Raw genomic sequence first — 21,551 nt, forward strand, 5'->3', positions numbered from 1 at the left:
AGTCATAGTATAGTATGTCGTCCAAAATCGGTCAAAAACATCATAGTATAGTATAGTGTCCACAATTGGTCAAAAATATCATAGTATAGTCAGTCATCATCTAACCGCTTTATCCTCCACCAGAGGGTCGCGGGGGGTGCTGTGCCAATCTCAGCTACATCGGGCGATAGGCGGGGTACACCCTGGACAGTTCGCCAGTCCATCGCAGGGCCACACACAACTAGAGACAAACAACCATTCACTCTCACACTCACTCCTACGGTCAATTTAGAGTGTCCAATTCACCTAATCCCCACACTGCATGTTTTTGGACTGTGGGAGGAAGCCGGAGAACCCGGAGAGAACCCACGCACACACGGGGAGAACATGCAAACTCCATGCAGAAAGGCCCTTGTTCCAACCGGGGCTCGAACCCAGATGTTCCAATATGGGGATTAGGTAAATTAGTCGCTCTAAATTGACTATGTGTCTCTATATGTGGCCCTGCGATGGACTGGTGAACTTTTCAGTGTGTACCCCCCTTATCAGAACCCCCCGCGACCCTCCGGTTGAAGATTAAGCGGTAGATGATGGGATGGATGAAAGCTGTCATGTCTTGTCGATGCGTTGGTCGCTATTCACGTGCCTTAACATTAGCTGCATTTCAAAGTACACGCCCACACACAGCTGGTTAAACAGCACCATATTAAGAGGCCGTTGGCAATTTTCCCCCTGGCTCATCTGTGATGTCAGTGACAGCACCGATGGAGTCCATGTATGAGACATCACTACGTCAAACCACTGTCACTTCTACACTGGCAAAAAAAAGAAAATCTAATCTATATCAGTTAAGTCAAATCTTAATCACGCCAAGCATGGTGAAAGAAATGTACTCAGTGTATTCCGTTTTTCCAGCTAACAGCTGTGACACCAGTCGCAGAAGCATCACTGCGCACAGCTGGTCCAACATGTTGCTCCAACAGCAGCTGCCGTCTCTCACCATAGGATGATTTTCTGCCTGTCGGGTCAATCAGTCAGCCAAAAGTTCAACTAAAATGTTTTCTAAACCCAAATAGGACAACCTCCGCGATGCCCCGGGAGCACTCGTGCAAGAGGAAGGATTCTAAAATAAGTCTGACCTGCCGGAGTTCTCCAAATCTGCCCTACCCTCTCCCCTCTCTCTAATCGAGCACGGAAGAGATGGCAAGGTTAGAAAATGAATGTGGGCCACTTTTCATTCTGTGCACCACTATTGTTCAAAAAACTCCAAAAAACATCAAACTCAAGAAAAGTATAATGAAAAGAAAGATGCGTTTGAACCAAAAGGAATTAAAGAATCAAGAAAGATGCAAACAACTTCACACATCGAGAAGAAACCTCCCACTGGACTCATGCCTTTGGCAATTCTGGGAATTTTATTTGTTGTCTTTCTCTCTTTTCATCTTTCCTTTGGTTCTGGAAATGTAACACAAAGTGGGTCTACTGGGTCTTTATTGTTGCTGAACCCGGTTGACTGTTGCTGCTCAAAACCCATGTCGGAATCACGGAATCCAAGTATGAGAACCAAGACAATTTAGAAGACGTTAATCAGCAACCAAAAGAGAACGTTCTACAGATTGTGAGTCGTAAGTAACATTAGGGGAACGTTCTGGGAGCCAAATGTGCAACCAAAAGCTAACATTAGGAAAACTTTCCATGATAACCATAGGACTACCAAGGGCAAACAATCAGGGAACATCCTGGGAACCAGAAATTGTTAGTTAGGTAACTGAAACCTCAAAACGCCGAAAACACAAAGATTATCACTGCAATTCAGCTTATTTGGACAAATACTGACATTTTATATTCTGGCTCCACAGACTGTGGACATAGTGTTATTAGATTTACTGGCAACCTGGAGGAAGCGATTGATTGAATGGCCACCAGGGGGCGATATCAGTGGTCGCATGAATAACGTCATTTAGAGGAAAAAAGAAAATATAGCATGGCAAATATGAAAAGGAAACCATGTAATTAGCAGCTGCTGTCCAATATAGAAAGTCCTGTTAAGTCGAATCAAAAATCTGGAGGTTTCAAAACTGGTGTTCTTTTCTGCAGCCGTAGGACTCCTTAAATTTTTAATCTACACTCTATGTCTGGCTCCAGCATTACTTTCCTTCCATCACGAGCATCTGGAGCGATGAAAGCTCGGATTACAACCTTACTCTGTCGGGAATAAGATTTCAAGAGACTTTCACTGCCTCGTTTTCAAGAAGATTGTATTAAAGCCTCACACACTGACTCTTACCCCAAAAACTGTTCGACACTGATGTGACATGCGGGTGATTTTACCTGTAAAAGAGATCTCAATGTGAATTCTTAATAAAGTAAAGGTTAAAAAAGAAGCCAGTGAATCTGCCGCACTGAATTTGCAAAAGGAACAGCTGCAGCTCTTACATAGTGACAACATATATCTTTATTTTAAGTAGTACATGTCTAACCAGAGCTATTTAACACATCACTTTAGCAACATTAGCAACTCTTGCTACAAACTGGGACTCTGGTATCTTCCAAGAAAACAACTCTAAATTGTTTGGCTAATCCAAAGGTTAGCAAGACCAAGTCCAACCAAAGTCCAACTCAAGCAAGTCTGAACAAAATAAACAAAATGGAGGACAGAAATCTGTGCCTGTTTCTGTCCCAAATGGCTATGTAAAGCCGCGGTGCAAACTTTTGTCTGATTTTTAAGCAATTAGCTTCCACTCTGTCCATCATTTAACACGCCTCCAATTAACTTAGGTCTCTCCAGATCTGCATCATTGTTGTTTTTTGTCGTTTGAATTTGGATTTTGTGAGTGTTTTTTAGCTGTTCAGACTGAAAAATCAAGCTAGATACAATCTGGATTTGCTTAATTAAGGCCTAAGTCCAAGTCTAACACAAACAAGTCCAGTTGCCTACAGCTAACTAGTGTAACTAGTGACTATGACCTTCATACCTTTGCACGCACACTGCTGAAAGCTTTATTAAAAAACACCTGTTAAAAACCTGCCCAAACACATTGAAACACTGCTGCGGTAGTTAGCTGAGTGTCGCTAACAAACATCCGGGATTTGTGTGTGAAAAACATCACAAACTCTATCATATTCTATCACAACAAGGTTACATTTAAGAGATTAAACTGGCCTCGCTTTATTTAGCCAATTCCTACATCGACCTTAGCGCAGAGGAGAGAGCAGGCAGTTAGCAATCCTCCTGTCAGCCATTTTGTGCCCTCCTGCCCTCTGTGTGGTTCTTTGTCGTGACTGCAGCAAACAGATCTGCTCTGCACTGCAGAGTTATTACAGAGACACACACACAGTGAGTTCTGTCCCCACGAGCTTCAGCTTAAGTCTGACAGGGACGCCAGGACGACACACCCGCTCACACTAATGCTCACTTTTCCTGAAATAACTCTGCACACTGCACATTTTCAAATCAGCCGTCCTGCTCTGCCAGATCAGCGTTCACCTCGACTGCCATCTGGTTTTTTTACCTCCGAAAATATGTCTCCATGTACGGAAGCGTATTACTGCACATTCACCTAAAATGAGATCTCGTTAAAACAGACCCGGACATAAACTTTCACAAAGACAGAACCCGGGAAAAAAAATCTCGTAAAGACAGAACCCGGGAAAAAAATCTGCGTAAAGACAGAACCGGGAAAAAAAAATCTCGTAAGACAGAACCTGGGAAAAAAATCTAAAGACAGAACCTGGGAAAAAATCTCAGTAAAGACAGAACCTGGGAAAAAAATGGGAAAAAATCTAAGAAAAGACAGAACCCGAGGAAAAATCAGACAGACCTGGGAAAAATCAAAAGACAGAACCTGGGAAAAAATCTAGTAAAGACAGAAGAAAAATCTCGTGAAGACAGAACCGGGAAAAAAATCTTGTAAAAACAGAACCGGGAAAAAAATCTTATAAAGACACAACCAGGGGAAAAAAAAATCTTGTAAAAACAGACCCCCCCAAAAAAAATCTTGCAAAAACAGACCCCGGAAAAAAATCTCGTAAAACAGACCCAAACAAAATTTCCTAAAAACGGACCCTGGAAAAAATCTTGTAAAACAGACCCCAACAAAATATTGTGCAAAAATAGACCCCGTAAGAAAATCTCAGAAAAACACACCCCGAAAAATATCTTTATAAAACACACCCCGAAAAATATCTTTATAAATCACACCCTGAAAAAAAATTGGTGAAAACAGAACTGAAAAGAAACAACTTGTAAAAACAAGTCCAAGTTTCCCTTTACGTCAACTAAGTATAAATTGAGGAGCTGGATTATATTTTAGCCGACGTTGTAAGTGACACAAAACAAAATTTATGAAAGAGAGAAATGAGGCGTCATTGAGTGGAAATTAGGAATAATCTGATCAAATGTGGAGCAACAGATGTTGTTGGATGAAACTTAATCACATTTTAGATCATGGCCGTTGAAGCCAAAACGTGATACACCGCTTCAATAATATATAAACAAACCCTCACAACAGCCTATAATTGATTTTACAACAGCAGCCATGTGGGATTATTGGACGTGGGGAACCACTGGAGCTGCCGTGGAAGAATCTATGACATTCCAGAGATACGACAGATTGTCCGAGAGCCAAATCATTGATCGTTCCAAGGAATTATAAACGACACTGTGACCCACCGGCCGAGACCGAGGCTGCTTTATGAAATATGACGCCGTAACTTGGACGCCTAATTGGATTTTAACATTTGGAAAAACATATGCTGCGTGGTTTTAATGAAAAGGAGAAAGAAAATCAGTTTTTTAGTTTGGTCTGATGATCCATCACGTTTGCGACATGGAAAGAAAGTCATTTTCTTTGGCACCAGCAGCACAGACCACTGAGCTGCGAGTAGCCGTAACAACCTGGAAATCTCTGTTTTAATCCAAGAATCTCAGATTGATTTTTTTCCCCACTGATTACAGGAGCAAAAACAACATTTACAGCAGTCAAAGAGTGGAAATGACGTTTAATTATTATGTTTTATTGTTTGCTGGGGTAAATTGTGGTAAAAATGTATTTTATTTTATTTTTGTGAAGAAAGAAACACATTTTAGTCAATATTGATTCATAATTTTACAATAATTAATTTCAGCATAATATTAATTCCTTCTTAACTTCCACCAAGAAGATTGTCCTTCTGTTAGAAGCTTCCTGTCTACAGTCTTTTGTTGGATCAATGCAATTTTTTTGTGATAGGTAGGCGATCACCCAAGTATGTTTCCATTCAATTTTGGTAAGAATTGACCCACTGATGAAGTCATAAACTACCATCAAATATTCACTAAATCCCATTCATTTATTACGGGCAAACTGTTAAATATTTAATCATATCTCTGTAAAAACCCATCAGATTTGAACGCAATTTGATAAGTGTATGCAAGACAAGGCATTCTACCATTAAGACTCATTTCATCCCAATGTGATCCAGATTAGGGATTAGATGAGATTAAATTTAACATGGTTCAGTGCCATTGAACAAGTTATAAGCAGGTAATGTTCTATGTCGACAACCGACTAAACATCTTAGGTTTATCTGACTATTTTTGGGCATTTAATATTATGGTGAAATCCTCTTATAACTAATGGAATTTTCAGCTTTGTGATAACAACATGACTATATTACAGTAAAACCACTTTATTTTTATAGTAATAGCTGAGTAATAGTTTGGTCAAGAGAAATAATACAGTATACTTTTATTGTAATACCTTCACATGAAAAAAATAGTGATAAAATGTAAAATGTTCCATATTGTCTACCTGTATTTTTATGACCTGAAGCTCTAATTATTAGTTTTTTGGACTGCTGTTTTGTTCAGTTAAAGAGAAATGAACAGAAATATAACAGATGCAGTGTTTCTCAGGTTACAGTAGCAGACTCCACTCTTTAATTGTCCTCGTGAGACTCGTGGATCCGGGAAGGAACATTTTCCGAACATCACTGAGATGATTTGGCTCAGGTGTATTTTTTGTAAAAAAAAGAAAAAAAAGAAGAGAAGATGAAAGGTCACGGCGTCGTGGTCTCCTGAGGTCGCGTCTCCGCGCTCACATTTTTGTGTTAAATTCATATAAATAAAGGTCAAAACGTCTCTGTGGTTATTTCACACTTTTCCTAACATTTTCTCTTTTTGACATTTTACATCCTGGAATTTTTACGTTTTCAGTCATTTGCTGCGTAGAAATGTTCCGTTATGTTACTTTTTTTAAATTATTTTTGGTTATTTTGGCTTCAGAATGATGAGCTAAGACAAAACCTGTCCATCTATGTGTTTAAGATTAAGGCTTTGAAGATTCATAAATGCTCTAAAATCACTGTATCGGACTTTTACACTAAATTATCGCACACAAAGAAGAGACATCATCCCATCCCTAATAAATACTAATAATTGTATCTTTTTAAAGATATTAGCATCGTGGGAGACCACAGACACAACAAACTTTGTAACCAATCTTAATCCAGAGAAAGCACAGATTAGACGATACAGTCGAAATTTTAAGGGACGAGAATCCAGGATATTTTGGGTCTCACTGAAACTCGAGGGGTTTAACGTGACTTCAGAACATAAACAAACATGGAGGTGAACTGTCGGCGTTGTCAGTTGACAGCTGCTGTGTTTACGATTAAGTCAAGGCTGAGACGACGGAATCAACTTTGTCTTGTACTGATAAAGTTATGGTTCTAAACAAACTCGCTCTCATTGGTAAATGCCGGGTTCTGGCCACGCCCCCCAATCAATGTTCAAGTCGTAAATATCAAACATTACGTTTTTAAACCTAGAATGACGTCTTTTAATCCCTCACACTCCAGGACAATCTGCGTCTATCTTGACTTTTCTCTCGTGTCTTGTCTTCTCTGTTCATTCAGATTATCGGATTAACCATTTAAATATGGGGGACAAAGACGGACAAAGGTCCTTCAGATCTCACAATGTTTTTGCCTTGAACAATCAACAAGTTTTAAAAGTGGATTCACTTTAAGATTCTGATTCACTGAAATTGTTGGTCAACGGTTCACGACTTTTGTTGAACTCTGGTTATTCTGCTGTTGCTGTTTCACTGGACACACTCTATCTGATATTTGTACACATGAATATACATGAACGTCATCCTCTGCCGAGACTTTTGCTGGGACAAGAAAAAAACCCAAAGTCAAGTGACTTCTACTTCTGCTCAGAAACTGCAGTCGACACATGAACCGCCGTCCTATAAATAGTCCCACATCGCTCTCTCTCGCTCTCGCTCTGCTGCGGCTCTCGCAGCTCTGCAGTCACGACTGCCCCCGATCCCTGCTACAGAGAGAGAGGCTACTACACCTCAGCCTCCTCTCCTCTCCTCTGCTCTGCTCTGCAGTCACGGGTTGTTCCTGCGTCACAGCCGCGGCGTTACACACTCGGCTGGTTAACACCACCGTATACGGCGATCCTTTGAGCTCCCTCCACGGCCCCTGACGTCACGGGCACTTACATCACGGAGGCTTACGTCACACGCAGCAGTGACGACACTCTGAGGGTTCTGTATCCAGGCTATTATTACACTGACTGAGTGAATGAGTGAAGGAGGGAGGGAGGGAGTGAATGAGTGAGTTAAGGGGAGGGAGTGAGAGCAGTGGTGTTGTATTCAGCTCATGTGCTGCTGCTGATCTTTTCTTATTATCCTGCTCTGGCATCACACGCTTCCTTTTTTAAAACTGTTTTATATTTGGTTCTGGCTCAGAGATTTACATAATGTTTATATATATATATATATATACACATATATATGTATCTGTATACATATATACCCACACAGAGCGTGCAGCTGACAGATATTTATACACGTGTGTGTAGATGTCTGTGTTCACTCGCTTTTACCGTCACAAAAATAAACGGGATCAAAATAAACCCGAAGCTTAAAGTAGCACTGAACGAGCCCGCTCACCATCCGCGCATGCCGGAGTGTGGCCGCTGTGTGGCGCTAGAGAGGGGCCACCAATTCAGTACCAAAGGCGTACTTCCTGTTGCCAGTAGGTGGCGCAATGACGTCTGCTGAGTCTGTGTGGGCGGAGTCTGTGCGGGCGGAAGCCTGTTGTGTGGCTAGTGGGACCCCAAAATGTGAAATTGTGTTTTCAACTGGGATTCCTGTCAAATTTTCTGGATCGCCCTAAAACTTGGTCAGATCGCGAATTTTCGCAAGTTCTGATGTGCGCGCGAAGTTTGTTGAGTTTTCACAAAGGTGAGCTCAAATAGTAAGTGAAAGAAAAAGATAATGATGATGATGATGAAGATGTTGATGAAAAAAGAGCACATACTTTCAGTTTGTGGAAACTAATGTTAGTGACGTGAAACTAGCGTTGGTTAGCAGGCTGCGTCGATACGCTAACCACAGCAAAACTTGATCTCTGTCTCTTGAACAAACCACAAACTGGTCCACTTGTTTACCTAGGGTGTTGAAGGGGCAACACATTTAATAGGGTTAGATTCAGAGTAGATTATATTAGATTAGCAGTTATGCTAGGTGTTCTGACGGGGGCAAGATGGAGGCAGATGATGCGCTGTGGCGACCCCTAAAGGGAGAGGCCAGAAACTTCGGAAGATTAGCAGTTATCCTTCCATTTACATCGGAACTTTGAGAGAAAAGAAGTTCCAGAGAAAAGTCGATAACAACCTCGACACTGTATTTTGCCCACATGAACGCCCTGGGACCCGGGAAACTTACCATTAAGGCCTTCGTCGCAGTCGGTGCTTGATCTCAAACTACGACTACTAATAAAAACACACAGACCCCAGAGTGTATATGAAAATAGCATTTTTTACTAAAACCACATGTGCAAAGCACTTACACATTCTGTCACTACAGTAAAGTCGAATAATGCATTTGGTGCATTCACACTGCACAGAGCAATTTTTGCTTGGAGCTAACGCTAAAGCTAACTACATTCATAGTAAAGTGCAACCAATAACAGCTTGAATCGTGTAAGAAACATATTTTCAGTCTTGAAAATATTTATTTCACCTTTTTTATGTCTTTAAATTTGATTTCTCTTTATTCATTTTGACTTTTTTAATACGTTTGATTCTTAATCTTTTAATTTTTCATTGATTGTGTTTTTTGACTTTTAAATGTTTCTGTACAATAAGTAAGTAAATAGGTAAAAGTGTCTTGCTTTTAAATTTCAGTTACAGTTAACGTCTAAATGGCGCTAAAAACACTTTTCTTGTTCATCTTTGGGAAACCCTTAGCTGACATTTAGCACTTGCTTTACCATTTAAAGGTCCAGTGTGTAAGTATTAGTGATCTAATGGTGAGACTGCGGATTGTACCAAACACTCCTTAATCCCAAACTTTATCGAGCAAGTCAATGAACTACGGTGGCCTTTCCATTCCAGAAAGGATGTTGTTTGTTTGTCTTGGTTTGTGTTGTAAGTTTTTAAGCTTTAAAATGATAAATGGTCACTCGTCCAGAGTGTCCAGACCAGATTTTCCCGATATTATCCAGACTTTATGTCTGAAAACAGCTCAAGTTTCTCAAACATCAGATATTGGAGCTTCACACAGAAACCAAAATACAGCAACAATTACTACGACAGTATAAGCCTGCAACTAGGGGAATGTTATGGGAACCAAAAGAGAACGTTCTTCAAAGGTCGTATGAAGGTTGTGATAAAGTAACGATAGGGGAACGTTCTGGGAACCAAAAGAGAACGTTCTTCAAAGGGGAAGGTTGTGACAAATTAATGATAGAGGCGTTAAGCGTTCTTCATGAAGGTTGTGGATAGGGAGCGTTCTGGGAACCAAAGCGTTCTTCAAAGGTTGTATGAAGGTTGTGATAAAGTAATGATAGGGCGTTCTGGGAACCAAAAGAAGCGTTCTTCAAAGGTCGTATGAAGGTTGTGATAAAGTAACCATAAGGCGTTCTGGGAACCAAGAGAGCGTTCTTCAAAATGAAAGTTGTGATAAAGTACGATCGTTCTGGGAACCAAAAGAGAACGTTCTTCAAAGATCGTATGACGGTTGTGATAAAGTAACGATAGGGGAATGTTCTGGGAACCAAAAGAGAACGTTCTTCAAAGGTAGTAGGAAGGTTGTGATAAAATAACGATAGGGAATGTTCTGGGAACCAAAGAAGAGCGTTCTTCAAAGGTCGTGAAGGTTGTGACAAAATAGCGTTAGGGCGTTCTGGGAACCAAAGAGAGCGTTCTTTAAAGGTTGTATGAAGGTTGTGACAAAGTAACGTTAGGGGGAATGTTCTGGGAACCAAAAGAGAACGTTCTTTAAAGGTTATATGAAAGTTGTGACAAATTAATGATAGGGGAACATTCTGGGAACCGAAAAAGAATGTTCTTCAAAGATTGTATGAAGGTCGTGATAAAGTAACAATAGGGGAACGTTCTGGGAACCAAAATAGAACGTTCTTTAAAGGTCGTAGGAAGGCTGTGATGAAGTAACGATAGGGGAATGTTCTGGGAACCAAAAGAGAACGTTCTTCAAAGGTCGGAGGAAGGCTGTGATAAAGTAACGATAGGGGAACGTTCTGGGAACCAAAAGAGAACATTCTTCAAAGGTCGTATGAAGGTTGTGACAAAGTAACGTTAGGGGGAATGTTCTGGGAACCAAAATAGAACGTTCTTTAAAGGTTATATGAAGGCTGTGATAAAGTAACGATAGGGGTAAGTTCTGGGAACCAAAAGAGAACGTTCTTTAAAGGTTATATGAAGGTTGTACTCTGTATACGACAGAAAGTGCTATTAAGGGTAAAAGGATCAGTACTGAGGTTGCAGCCCTCTTAGGGTTGGCGAGGTTGCTCCGAGTTGGAAATCCAAGTTTATGGAATGTGACCTTGGAAATTCCGAGTTCGGACTACAAATGTGTGAGTGAATATGTTAGTAGTTGCAAGAAAGCATGAAAGCAGGAACAGGAAGCAGCAGGTTCAGCTTTAGGAGACAAATGAAATCTGTAAACTCCAGAAGTAGCAAGCAAAGAAGTTCTAGTGAAGCGTTTTCTAACTGAGAACACACGTCTTTGACTGTGACTGAGCAGCACTCGCTGCTGCAGGAGGAAGAAAGGAAGAAGAAAAAACAGACAGGAAGTTTTTTATTATTATATCATAAAGAGTAAAGACTTGTCAGGGTGAGAAGTTCCTACCTTGTTTGGCCGCCACAGCTTTCTGAGCTTCTTCCTCTTTGGCCTGCTTGGCTGCATTGAGGACGGCCATCTTGGCCTCGTACTCCTCCTTCAGAGCGTTCCACTCCTTCCTGTTGTTCAGCAGACGGTCCAGCATGGGCGTGATCTCCACGTGGAAACGACTGAACTCCTGAGGAGGAGGAAGAAGAAGAAGAAGAAGAAGAAGTCCAAAACTGGTGATGCCACTTTCCTTCTGTAGATTCAACTAATTCCGTAAGATTTAAGTCGCATCACATGAAACATAACCAGTGAATGAGAGGATTATTGACTCGTGGTGCTTTTTCTTGTGTTTGTGTGACCTTTGTGTGACCTCTGTCTGACCTTGTAGACAAACGCGCAGACAAAGTCGATGAAACCGCACTGAAGCTTCGGCAGTTCGTCGGCTTTATTTCTGTCCATCATTGGCTGGAGAAGAGAGAGAAAGGACAGAGAGTTAAAGAAATGTGCACGTACATTATATACATGTTTTTTCTAACTTTATTCTATTTAAATGCACTAAAACAAGTCAAATTCCCTCACAGGTTTGGAGTCGCTGTCCGTCGACCTCCGACAAAATAATTGTAAAAGTATCCAACGTTTATAATCTGATAAACAGTGACTCTAAACCGGTGAAGACTTCCGGTCCATTGAGCTGTCGCTCCAAACCTGACTCGACTGCTGCGGGTAAAAATACAAACTGATCAAAATGACACAGATGCCATTAAAGCCAAACCGCTGTGAGGTGAAAGACACTTCAGAGTTTCAGAGTTCTGTGTCTCAAGGACACAAGGAAATGATACAAGCGAGCGAGGGAGGAAGTGGCAGAAAGAGGACGAGAGCCGGGGGAAAGTATGGTCGACTGAGTTGGAGCCACAGCCACCGCTCTTTCCATATCACTGCTCCAAATAATGGCCTCTGTTTTGTCCAACACTGACGCCACAGGGAACGGAATCTGTCTCTTTCTTTTTGTTTTTTTTTGTCTTCCGACTGCATCAGACTCTTGCTCTCGCTCTATATTCCCGTGCGTCCGGTCTCCGTCTTCAGTGAAAAACCCTGAGGAACGGCGTTTGGTTTTGCCTCTAGTCCCACGACTCCTGTCCACCCGGCAAATAATCCCACTGCTGCCTTTACACTTAACTTTAGTGGAGCAACAACACATAAATACACTGTGATAATTACTCTTATAATCTGCGATAATTACTATGATAATATGTGATTAATGCTGTGATAATCTGTGATGACTGTTATAATCTGTGATAATTACAGTGATAATCTGTGATAATTACTGTTATAGTCTGAGATAATCTGTGATGACTGTTATAATCCTCGATAATTACTGTAATAATCTGTGATCATTTGTGATAATCTGTGATGATCTGTGGCTCAGAGAAGTCCATAAACTTTCCATGGGAAGCTTAGTTCGGGAATTGTTCCTTGTGAATTTTACGGGAATTAATGAGAATAAACTGGACATTTTGGGTAATTTTAAGAAACTGTCAAGTCTGACTGATTTCTGCCAAAGTTTATGCTGCAATAAATCTAAATCTAAAATCTAAATCTTATACTTTGTTAATCCCCTTAGGGAAATTGTTATTTCTCTGCATTTGACCCATCCTAGAATTAGGAGCAGTGGGCAGCCACACTGAGTTGCACCCGGGGAGCAATGGGGGTTGGGTACCTTGCTCAGGGGTACCCCAGGCCTTTTGACCTGGTGGGGAATTGAACTGGCGACCCTCCAGTTCCAATATATTATTTACCAACTGTATTAGAGTTCCCAACCTTCAATTTTGAAATTTACCAATTTATTCCCATAAAATCCCATTAATTCCCATGCAAAGTTTCCATTTTCGCAGCCCTACTCACACCACACTGCCGAAGTGCTTCGACATTTGGGCTCGAGTCAGAATTTTGCTCGACCGCTTTGTTAACACAAAAATCTAATCAGCCAATCACAAGAGAGCTACTCGATTAGATTATGTTTGATTATGATTAGATGAGATAGGAACATTCTTAATCCATTTGGGAAGTTCCCTTTGGGAAACTTTTGGGATTTTGAATGTGTCATGTAGAGATGTCCAAGACAAACCTGTGTACCTAATAAAGTGGCTGGTGAGTGTAGTTTTAGGCAGAAAAACGTCCACAAGTATCAAGATTATCCCTCTCCTCCCTTAATCCCCAAACTCCCTTCATACTTACAATGGGCTGCTGCTCCAGGACCGTCCTCTCCAGATCTCCCTGCTCCCAGAACTCTGCAGCCACAGACAGCGCCACCTAGAGGGGAGTCAAACAAAGTCAAATAAAGAGAGTCATTCAGATGATTTATGGCCTTCAGATGATTTTAAATACAAAATGGTTTAAAGCCGCAGTAGGCGACATGTTTTTGGTGTTACTGAACGATATCGTCCATTAAAAGCTTTAATTATAAAGCAAATCTTTATATGACTCCAGTCTGGCTCGTGACGGACGATAAATGTGGCAAACGCTTGTCATTTGTGGGCGGAGCCTCGTCGCAGGTCGTCTGTTGGCAGGAGCTCAGGACAAGGAGACGATTTTAAAAAGGTAAAACCAGACATTTCCAGGAGATAAATGTGTTTAATAAGTGAATTACGACTTCCTTTTTAGCATTTTATTTGATAAATCTTCAGGATAATCTGAAAATCTGAACGTGCATTTGGCAACGACTGCTACCATCCCAAAATAATAACACCAATATCTCAGGTGAGTCTTGTGTGTGTTTGACACTGATCTAAGTCTAAGTCTGACGAAAATCTAGGGGTGGATCAAAATATCGATTTGGGGAAATATCGTTGACCTTGATACGCCACGACAAATATCGATAGGCGCCGCTACTTCATGTGTCCTCATGGTGGCGCTGCTTTATTATGACCTTTGTCCTTTTTTGTCCCTTTTCACGTTAAAATTTTTTTGTTTCCTTCACTCAAACAAATATCCCGATGTATCGCTGTGTGATCGTCTCGCGATGTATTGATATGACGGAACCGTTGTATCGCGATATTATTGGTATCATATCGTAACAAACCTTAAATCTAAATATTAGGCCTGAATATTCCAGTGAGCGTGAGTAAATCTGATTTTCCCTGATCAGGGGATTTAAAAAAAAAATAAATAAAATAAAAATAAAGCACCTCTTAACTTCCTTTATCTTATCTTAATACCTAAGGGTATTTGGGAGAATGTGTCTCTCCCCTTAAGTCGCAGGCAGCTGTTAGCGCTGGATTTCTGTGGTTCCCGTCGTTTAAAGCCTCTCGTTTACGCCTCCCATCGTAAACCCGGGGCTTATTCACGGCTTCGCGTCGGAGGCACTTTCAGGCTTTTGTGCGTCGCAACGAGATGAAAGCCTCCGATGAATAATGCGCGAGGTCCCGCATTCAAAATAGAAACCTCATTTAAGGGGGAGTTAGTCATCGAGGCAGTTATAGCGGTGATGGTGGTGTACGAGGCCTCAGATGAGATATTCTGTGAGTGTAGGAAGCAGAAGTGAGCTGAAAATATAAAACATCCGTCAGTGGAAAGACTTTATCACGTGTATCTGTACAACGTCTCAGTGAGGTCTCTGTGTGCGTCGTCCGTTTAAAATCACAGCGACCACTTCACAAGGTTTTTTAATGCGAGAATCAAAACGGATAGAGATCACAAAGCTGGAAAAAAAAGCCAAGCATAAAAGAGACTTATTTCACCGCCGTCTGCTTAAATATAAGGATCTGAGCGTCGGGGATCTGCAAGTGTGCGATTATTTCCGACAGATTCAACATCCAGCTGCTGGATTTCACCTCAGAGGAGCGGGAGTTAGTTATCAGACTCTACTTTTAGAGCTGAATTCACAGGGGGGCGGACAGGAATCCTGACTGTGTGTATGTGTGTGTGTGTGTGTGTGGAGCTGACTCAACGAGTGCAAACGGAGGTGAAATCGCACTCAAAAAAAAGAATATATATATATATATATATATATACATATATATATATACACACACACATACGACCAAAAATACAAAAATACTGGTGGATTGGTTAAAATGTTTAATAATCTGCTAAACTTTGTTGTAATAACTTATAATATGGTAAATTTAGAGTCTCCAGTTAAAGGTTCAGTGAGTGAGATTTAATGGTAAAACTTGTGGCAAATGGCAAATTGTAAATAAACAGAGAACTCTTTCAGGGAACTACGGTGGCCTTCATGGACCAGAAAGGATTTCATTCTTCTTAATTTTGCATCGTAAATGTGTCATTTTAAATGCAAGCTCTGTTTTGTCCATTAAGGCTACTGTAGAACATGGCAGAACAAGATGGCGGCCTGGGTAAAGCAAGGACCTAGTCTCAAGTAAAGATAAAGGTTTTATTTTGAGGTGCCACTGAACTATGGTGGCCTTTTGAGACCAGAAAGCATGTCATTCTTCTTAATTTTGCTGATAAGCGGCTCGTTTTAAATCCAAATTGCAAATTCTGCCTGTTTTGTCCATTAAGGCCACTGTAGAAACATGGCGGCACAAGACGGCAGCCTCTATAAAACAAGGCCATTGCCGCATATACAGATAAAGGGCTTATTTTTGAGGTTCCATTGAACTACGGTGGCCTTCACAGACCAGTTTTTTTTCTTAATTTGCATAATAAGCTACCACTTTAAAAAAGGTGAAATGCATTTATTGTCCATTTAGGCCACTGTAGATGTCTTATTTTGAGTTTACACTGAACTACGGTGGCCTTCACACTGTAAAAATTGACAGTAAAATCAGCCTCATTTCAGGGAAATTGTTCTTGTTTGTCAAAAAAAGGATAGTTTTTCAACTGAAAGATTTTAGGAGATTTAATTACCAGTAAAATACCAGTTTTCGACCATATTTTCCTCATTTTAAGGAACATTACAGTATGAAAGTGGCTTGGATTTGGTTTGATTGCCATTTAAAATTGATAATTGTGACAATGAAAGTAAAACTATTATAAAACAGTGCATTTGTGTGTCATTTTTACCCTTGGTAAAAAACAGTTGGACATGCCTGAATTAAAGTGAACGAGCTCTTTAAAGTAAAGTTTGGAGTACAGGACCAGTTTGGACCAGTTTGAGGCTTGAGTAGAAAAACACAGGTTTTAAAACAGCCTCAGGAGAAATAAGTGAATCCTGTTGACGTAGAGCGACTCAAAGAAAAGCACTTCTGCTTCTTATTACGGCTACAATGCAAATACTGTCAGTTTCCCAGATTATGGGATTGAAAAATGGCTCATGTTTGCAGTCGATCACGGGAAAATAGAAACATTTACGGCAGAGCGTTTGTTGCAGAGCGAGAGACGTTCCCTGATCATATTGATGTGCCTGGGTTTGCCGACGCGGTGGAGATGTGTATATTGCATACTTCACAGAAAGTAAAATGCTGAGCCTGCTGGGCGGAAATGAGGGGGAATAAAGAAAAGCAGCAGGTTGCAGTTGAAGCATGAGGCCGTCAGGAATCACTGCCGAACGCCGGGGAAACGGCAGCGCTGACAGAAAGTCATTCCGTCGGGTTGTCCGTCGTTTGGCGGAGAAGTCTCTACTGGAGCTCGTGTTTCTGGTCTGTGTCTTATTACCGTGAACAGCTGGACGTGAGTGAGGCTGGAGACGTTTTACAGCATCGACTGCGAGGTGCGATAGAAAAGATAAAACACAGAGATCACACAGGTGCGTACCTTGCTCTGAATCTCCCACGGTTTGGCGATTGCAGAAAGGTCACAGGCCGTCATCATCATCGCCCTGGAAACGACACACGCACAACAGACGCCTGTACTTTATCTGCACATATCCAACATTTTATTTTTCATTTTCACAGTTGTACTTGTATTATGTTGAATTGTTTCATGTTTTGCACCTTGTTTTACTTTACTTATGTTATGTTTGAAAGCACTTTGGTCAACCCTTAAACGTACTTAAACGTACTAGACATGTAAAAAGTTGACTTGACTTGTTGTGAAAAACGTCTGTACGTCTGAGCCACGATCCCAACCAATCAGGGACGCGAGTGCCTGCGTATTATCCAATCAGATCACGAGATAGATGAGCTACGGGCCACTAAGTCTGATCAGCATTCGTATTGATTGTTAAAGTGTAGCCACCTATGTTTATGCAAACAAAATGTACTTGTGCGCTAAACTCTAAAATGAACTAAAAATAAACTAAAATGATGCCAAACATACATCCCTGTGGTACACCTCTGTGTGTGTTATTGTACGTACATGACAATCTCTTTCCTCGTGGTCTCCAGCATCATGTACTTGGTCCAGTCGTTCCAGTTCTCGTAGGTCTTGGACTGATCCACAATCTTCTGGAACATCGTCCTCTTCCTGCACACGAAAACGAAAACAAAAAAATCTTCTTCGTCTTCCTGCACTTTTATTCACCTTTTATTTTTGTCCTAGAAACTTGACAAAATGTGTCATTATTTCACAAAAGTCCTCACCAGCCTAATAAAGGTGTCATGTTGTGTGTTTTTTATCTCCTGAATCTCTAAAAAGCATCAGAGTCTGAAATCGATGCTCTTTCTCCTCTGAATGAAACTAACTCAGTGTATGTGTGTGTGTGTGTGTGTTCTCTGGATCAATGTTGTTATTGACGACCATTAAGATTTTAGGAGCTTTAGAGATTTACTCCTTTAGTTTTGGACACTTTAAGTCTCTTCTTTTTGTAATGGTTCTGAGTGCATGCTACCACATGGTGGATGTCTTTAAATATATAAACAGAAAATACACATAAGACCAGCTTTAATTGATATATAAAGTAAATCAGTCAAAGAATGGATATAAATATGTATATAAACGCGGCTGCTGTGTGAACTGACTTGAAGTAGAGAGCCAGGTCAGTGGCGATGATGGCGATGTCCATGAGGTGGATCACGGTGTCGTGCTGGCGACGGTTCAGGTTCTGGTAAATGTTCAGCGACTGAAACAACGAACAAGCAAAGACAAATAATAATTTTCTTAATACATTTTTTTAATAATAATTGCAGTATATGAGAATTTTACATCACCTTAAAGCTGTAGTACGTAACCTTTCTGGATTATTGTTGTTGTTAATGTTCTGCCTCTGATGTTTGTGAACAGAAACAATGAGACACTGAGGGAGTGTTGTGTGTATACAGCAGCAGAGCAGTGGTGGGCGGAGACAAGAAGCATCAGCGATCAACAATCAGGTTTTTCTGAGCGGTAAAATTTGCCTGCTGAAACTTTTCATGGACACATGTCTGTCTAATTAAAAAAAAAAGTAACGTCCGTCGGACAAAAGACGGATCACTTCCTGTGTGCAGAGTGGAAATGTCACCGGGTGACACGAGATCTAGACACTGCTTTGCCAACTGTAAAAAAATACTTGATTTTTTTTTTCCTTTAACCGTGACATCAACAGTGGGCGTGCCCATGTAGGCTGTAGACGAGGCTGTCACCTCCATCTGTGTGCGAATGCCGCCCGGTGACACAAGTGTTTTGGGAGCCGTTGAATGCTACTTTTGTTCCAGAGTGTAAAAAACTAATAATAATAATAAAGCTTTATTTTTTTTGGTGTGTTTCTGTGGCAGTGTTACAGTGCCACATACAGGCCACTCATATGTACTGCAGCGTTCAGAGGCGTTTTGAGGAGATAAAAAAAGGCTGATAATTAGAATTTTTGCAGTGAAGAGGATGTTTTTAGGTTTTTTTTACTCCTTAGATGAACTGAGTAAACAGCAGCAGCTGTGACATCCTGATGGCAAAGAAAAAAAATCATTATAATTTCATTTAATTTTCCATGAGCATATTTTCCTGCCAAGTTACAGGAACACACACACACACACGCTCCAGAGAGTCACAGCTGGGAGAAGAAGGTTTTGGCGTCAGTCCTTTAGATTTATTGCCTGACACTTGTATTACATCGCTTCCCAATATACAGGTGTTCAGGTGTTAACATGTCTGCCCGTGTGTGTGCGTGTGTGTGTGTGTGTGTGTACTTGCCAGGACCAGTTGTCCTCACGGACACCGAAAAACCTGGTCCTAATGAGGCAGAACCTAAGGACTAAGATTTGCTTAGGTTAACCTGTGTGTGCACGTGTTGGGAGGACCAAAAAACATACAAACCTATCTTTGTGGGGGGGTTTCTCAGGGTTAAGACTTGGTTTTAGACTTAAGGTTAGGGTAAGGTCTGGTCCTCAACAATGTTACAGGTCTTTTTCAGGGTTAAGATTTGGTTTTCTTGTTAGGGTTATAATTATTATATAATATCATTTTATATAATATAATTTTATATAATATAATTAATTATAACCTTACTTATATATAATTATATAAGTAAGGTTTAGGTTAAGGGTGAAGGTTAAGCACTTAGTTGTGACGTTGTAGGTTAGGGTAAGGTGCTAATGAAAGCATTGCACGTAAGATGTGTCCTCACTAAGATATAAAAAAACAAGATTGTGTGTGTTTTCGTGTATGTGTATCTTTGTGAGGTCCAAAAGTGTATACACCATAGGCAGTAAGGACATTTTGTCTGGTCCTCAACAACTTTAAAGGGTTTTTTTCAGGATTAAGACCTGCTTTTAGACTTAGGTTTAGGTCTAGGGTTAAGGTTAAGCTATTGGTTGTGATGATTTAGGGTAGGGTAAGGTGCTAGGGAATGGATTTTATGTAAGATGTGTCCTCACTAAGATATAAAAATTAGTTTGTGTGTCTTTGTGATGTCCAAAAAATCATATAAACCTATCTTTGAGAGGACATTTTGAACTTGTGGGGACAGTTTATCCGGATCCCACAACTTTAAACTTGGTTTTAGGGTTAGGGTCAGAATTAGGATTAAGTTAGGTTTGGGTTAAAGGTTAAGGTTAGGCACTTAGTTGTGATGGTTAAGGGTGAGGGCCTAGGTAGTGCAGATGTGTCCTCACTGAGAAATAAATTTGTGTGTGTTCTTGTATGAGTTTCTTTGTGAGGTCCAAAAAGTGTGTAAACCATAGGGAGTGAGGACATTTTGGGAAAGTAAGGACATTTTTTTCTGGACCTCAACAACTTTAAAGGGCTTTTGGAGGTTAAGACCATTTTTTAGGTTTAGTTTAAGTGTTAGACACATAGCGGTGTGATGGGTAAGGATAAGGGTTAAGTTAAGGAGCAAGGAAATGTATTTGTGTTTGTGTATCTTGGTAAAGTCCAAAAAAACATAGAAACTTTAAAGGGCTTTTGGGGGTTAAGACCTGGTTTTAAGGTTTGAGTTGGGGTTAGGGTAAGGGACTATGAAATGCATCATGTCCACGAGTGTGTCCTCAGTAAGGATGCTGTGTGTGTGTGTGTTCGTAGTGACTCACCTCATCTCTCAGCAGAGTCTTCCCAAACTCCAGATGGTGTCTTTCCAAGATGGAGGAGCCATGAAGTTTGGCCAGAGGATTACCAGACCTGGACACACACACACATCACTGTGATACATCACGCATGTTAAAGCCAGGCCTGCTGCGTACACAGCTAATAGCGGCTCTCATTATCTCATCCATCAGCAGGTGGAGTAGCGAGCAGCTGGAGGCGTTACTGCTCAATATCAGCAGCTCACTGATGTTGAGTGTGTGTGTGTGTGTGTGTGTGTGTTGGACGCTCAGATGAGGTCAGCTCGTCTCTACAGGAGCGCAGGAGCTGCTGTCACCGCCAGTCAATTCAGCCGCCTCACAACTGTCATGACTTCCAGCTGGAGACGAGTTTCTGGTCTAATGTGACAAGAAAACTGGGTCACGGCGACAGGAAGTTACAAATACAAGTTTGTTTTCCCCCAAATATGACAACGTCCTGGTCCATTATGTCCTCCTGAAGCTCCAGAAGCTAAAATAGACAACAGCACTCTATATATTATCCATAAATTGTCCATAATTAATACTTTCACATGAATTTAACAATTTGGCAAGCACCTTTTTCAAAATAAATCAAATATTTTGTAGCTATATATATATTCAATATATATATTGAAGCTTGATTACAAAACTGAGGATGAAAAACCTTTTTAGCAAGTTGATTTTATTTTGAAAAACCACCAGTTAAAATCAATATAAACAGTAGAAACTAAGCTTAAAGCTGTAGTACGTAACTTTAAAACGTAAGCAAACTACTGTCAGATAAATTCACACGATACGGATTAAAACTCTCTGCTCTTTTTTTACCATTTTCACTGTTATTTTGTTCTTCCTTCTTCCTGTCTACAGCCTATGTGGACACGCCCACTGATGATGTCACAGTTTGAGAAAAAGGTGTGTTTTTTTGCCAAGTTTTTAACGTTTTAAAAAGCTATTTATTTTCAACGTACCTCCCAGTCAGAATAGCTGTGTTTACATCTCGTGTCGCCAGGTGACATTCCCACTCTGCACACAGGAAGTGATCTGTTTTATGTCAAGACTGACGGACGTTGCACTTTTTTTTTTGTTAAAA

General features: G+C 40.7%; 1 protein-coding gene across 3 annotated transcripts in view; it reads right to left on the reverse strand.

Moving 5' to 3' along the window:
* Positions 1 to 10,208: 10,208 nt before the first annotated feature.
* The window catches only part of pde6a (phosphodiesterase 6A, cGMP-specific, rod, alpha), a 34,312-nt gene continuing 22,969 nt past the window's right edge, over positions 10,209 to 21,551 (reverse strand). For 2 of the 3 annotated variants that reach the window (XM_044039502.1, XM_044039501.1), the window contains exons 17-24: positions 20,450 to 20,537; positions 17,972 to 18,072; positions 17,370 to 17,477; positions 16,827 to 16,890; positions 13,347 to 13,421; positions 11,493 to 11,576; positions 11,133 to 11,301; positions 10,209 to 11,036 (exon numbers count right to left, since the gene is read on the reverse strand). In XM_044039502.1, the coding sequence (XP_043895437.1) occupies positions 10,990 to 11,036; positions 11,133 to 11,301; positions 11,493 to 11,576; positions 13,347 to 13,421; positions 16,827 to 16,890; positions 17,370 to 17,477; positions 17,972 to 18,072; positions 20,450 to 20,537 (736 nt within the window). In that variant the 3' untranslated portion in view covers positions 10,209 to 10,989. The remainder of the gene's footprint in view (positions 11,037 to 11,132; positions 11,302 to 11,492; positions 11,577 to 13,346; positions 13,422 to 16,826; positions 16,891 to 17,369; positions 17,478 to 17,971; positions 18,073 to 20,449; positions 20,538 to 21,551) is intronic. The other variant, XM_044039503.1, reaches the window with a different exon arrangement.

The sequence above is a fragment of the Solea senegalensis genome, linkage group LG12, assembly GCF_019176455.1.
Source record: "Solea senegalensis isolate Sse05_10M linkage group LG12, IFAPA_SoseM_1, whole genome shotgun sequence".
Classification (NCBI taxonomy): Eukaryota; Metazoa; Chordata; class Actinopteri; order Pleuronectiformes; family Soleidae; genus Solea; species Solea senegalensis.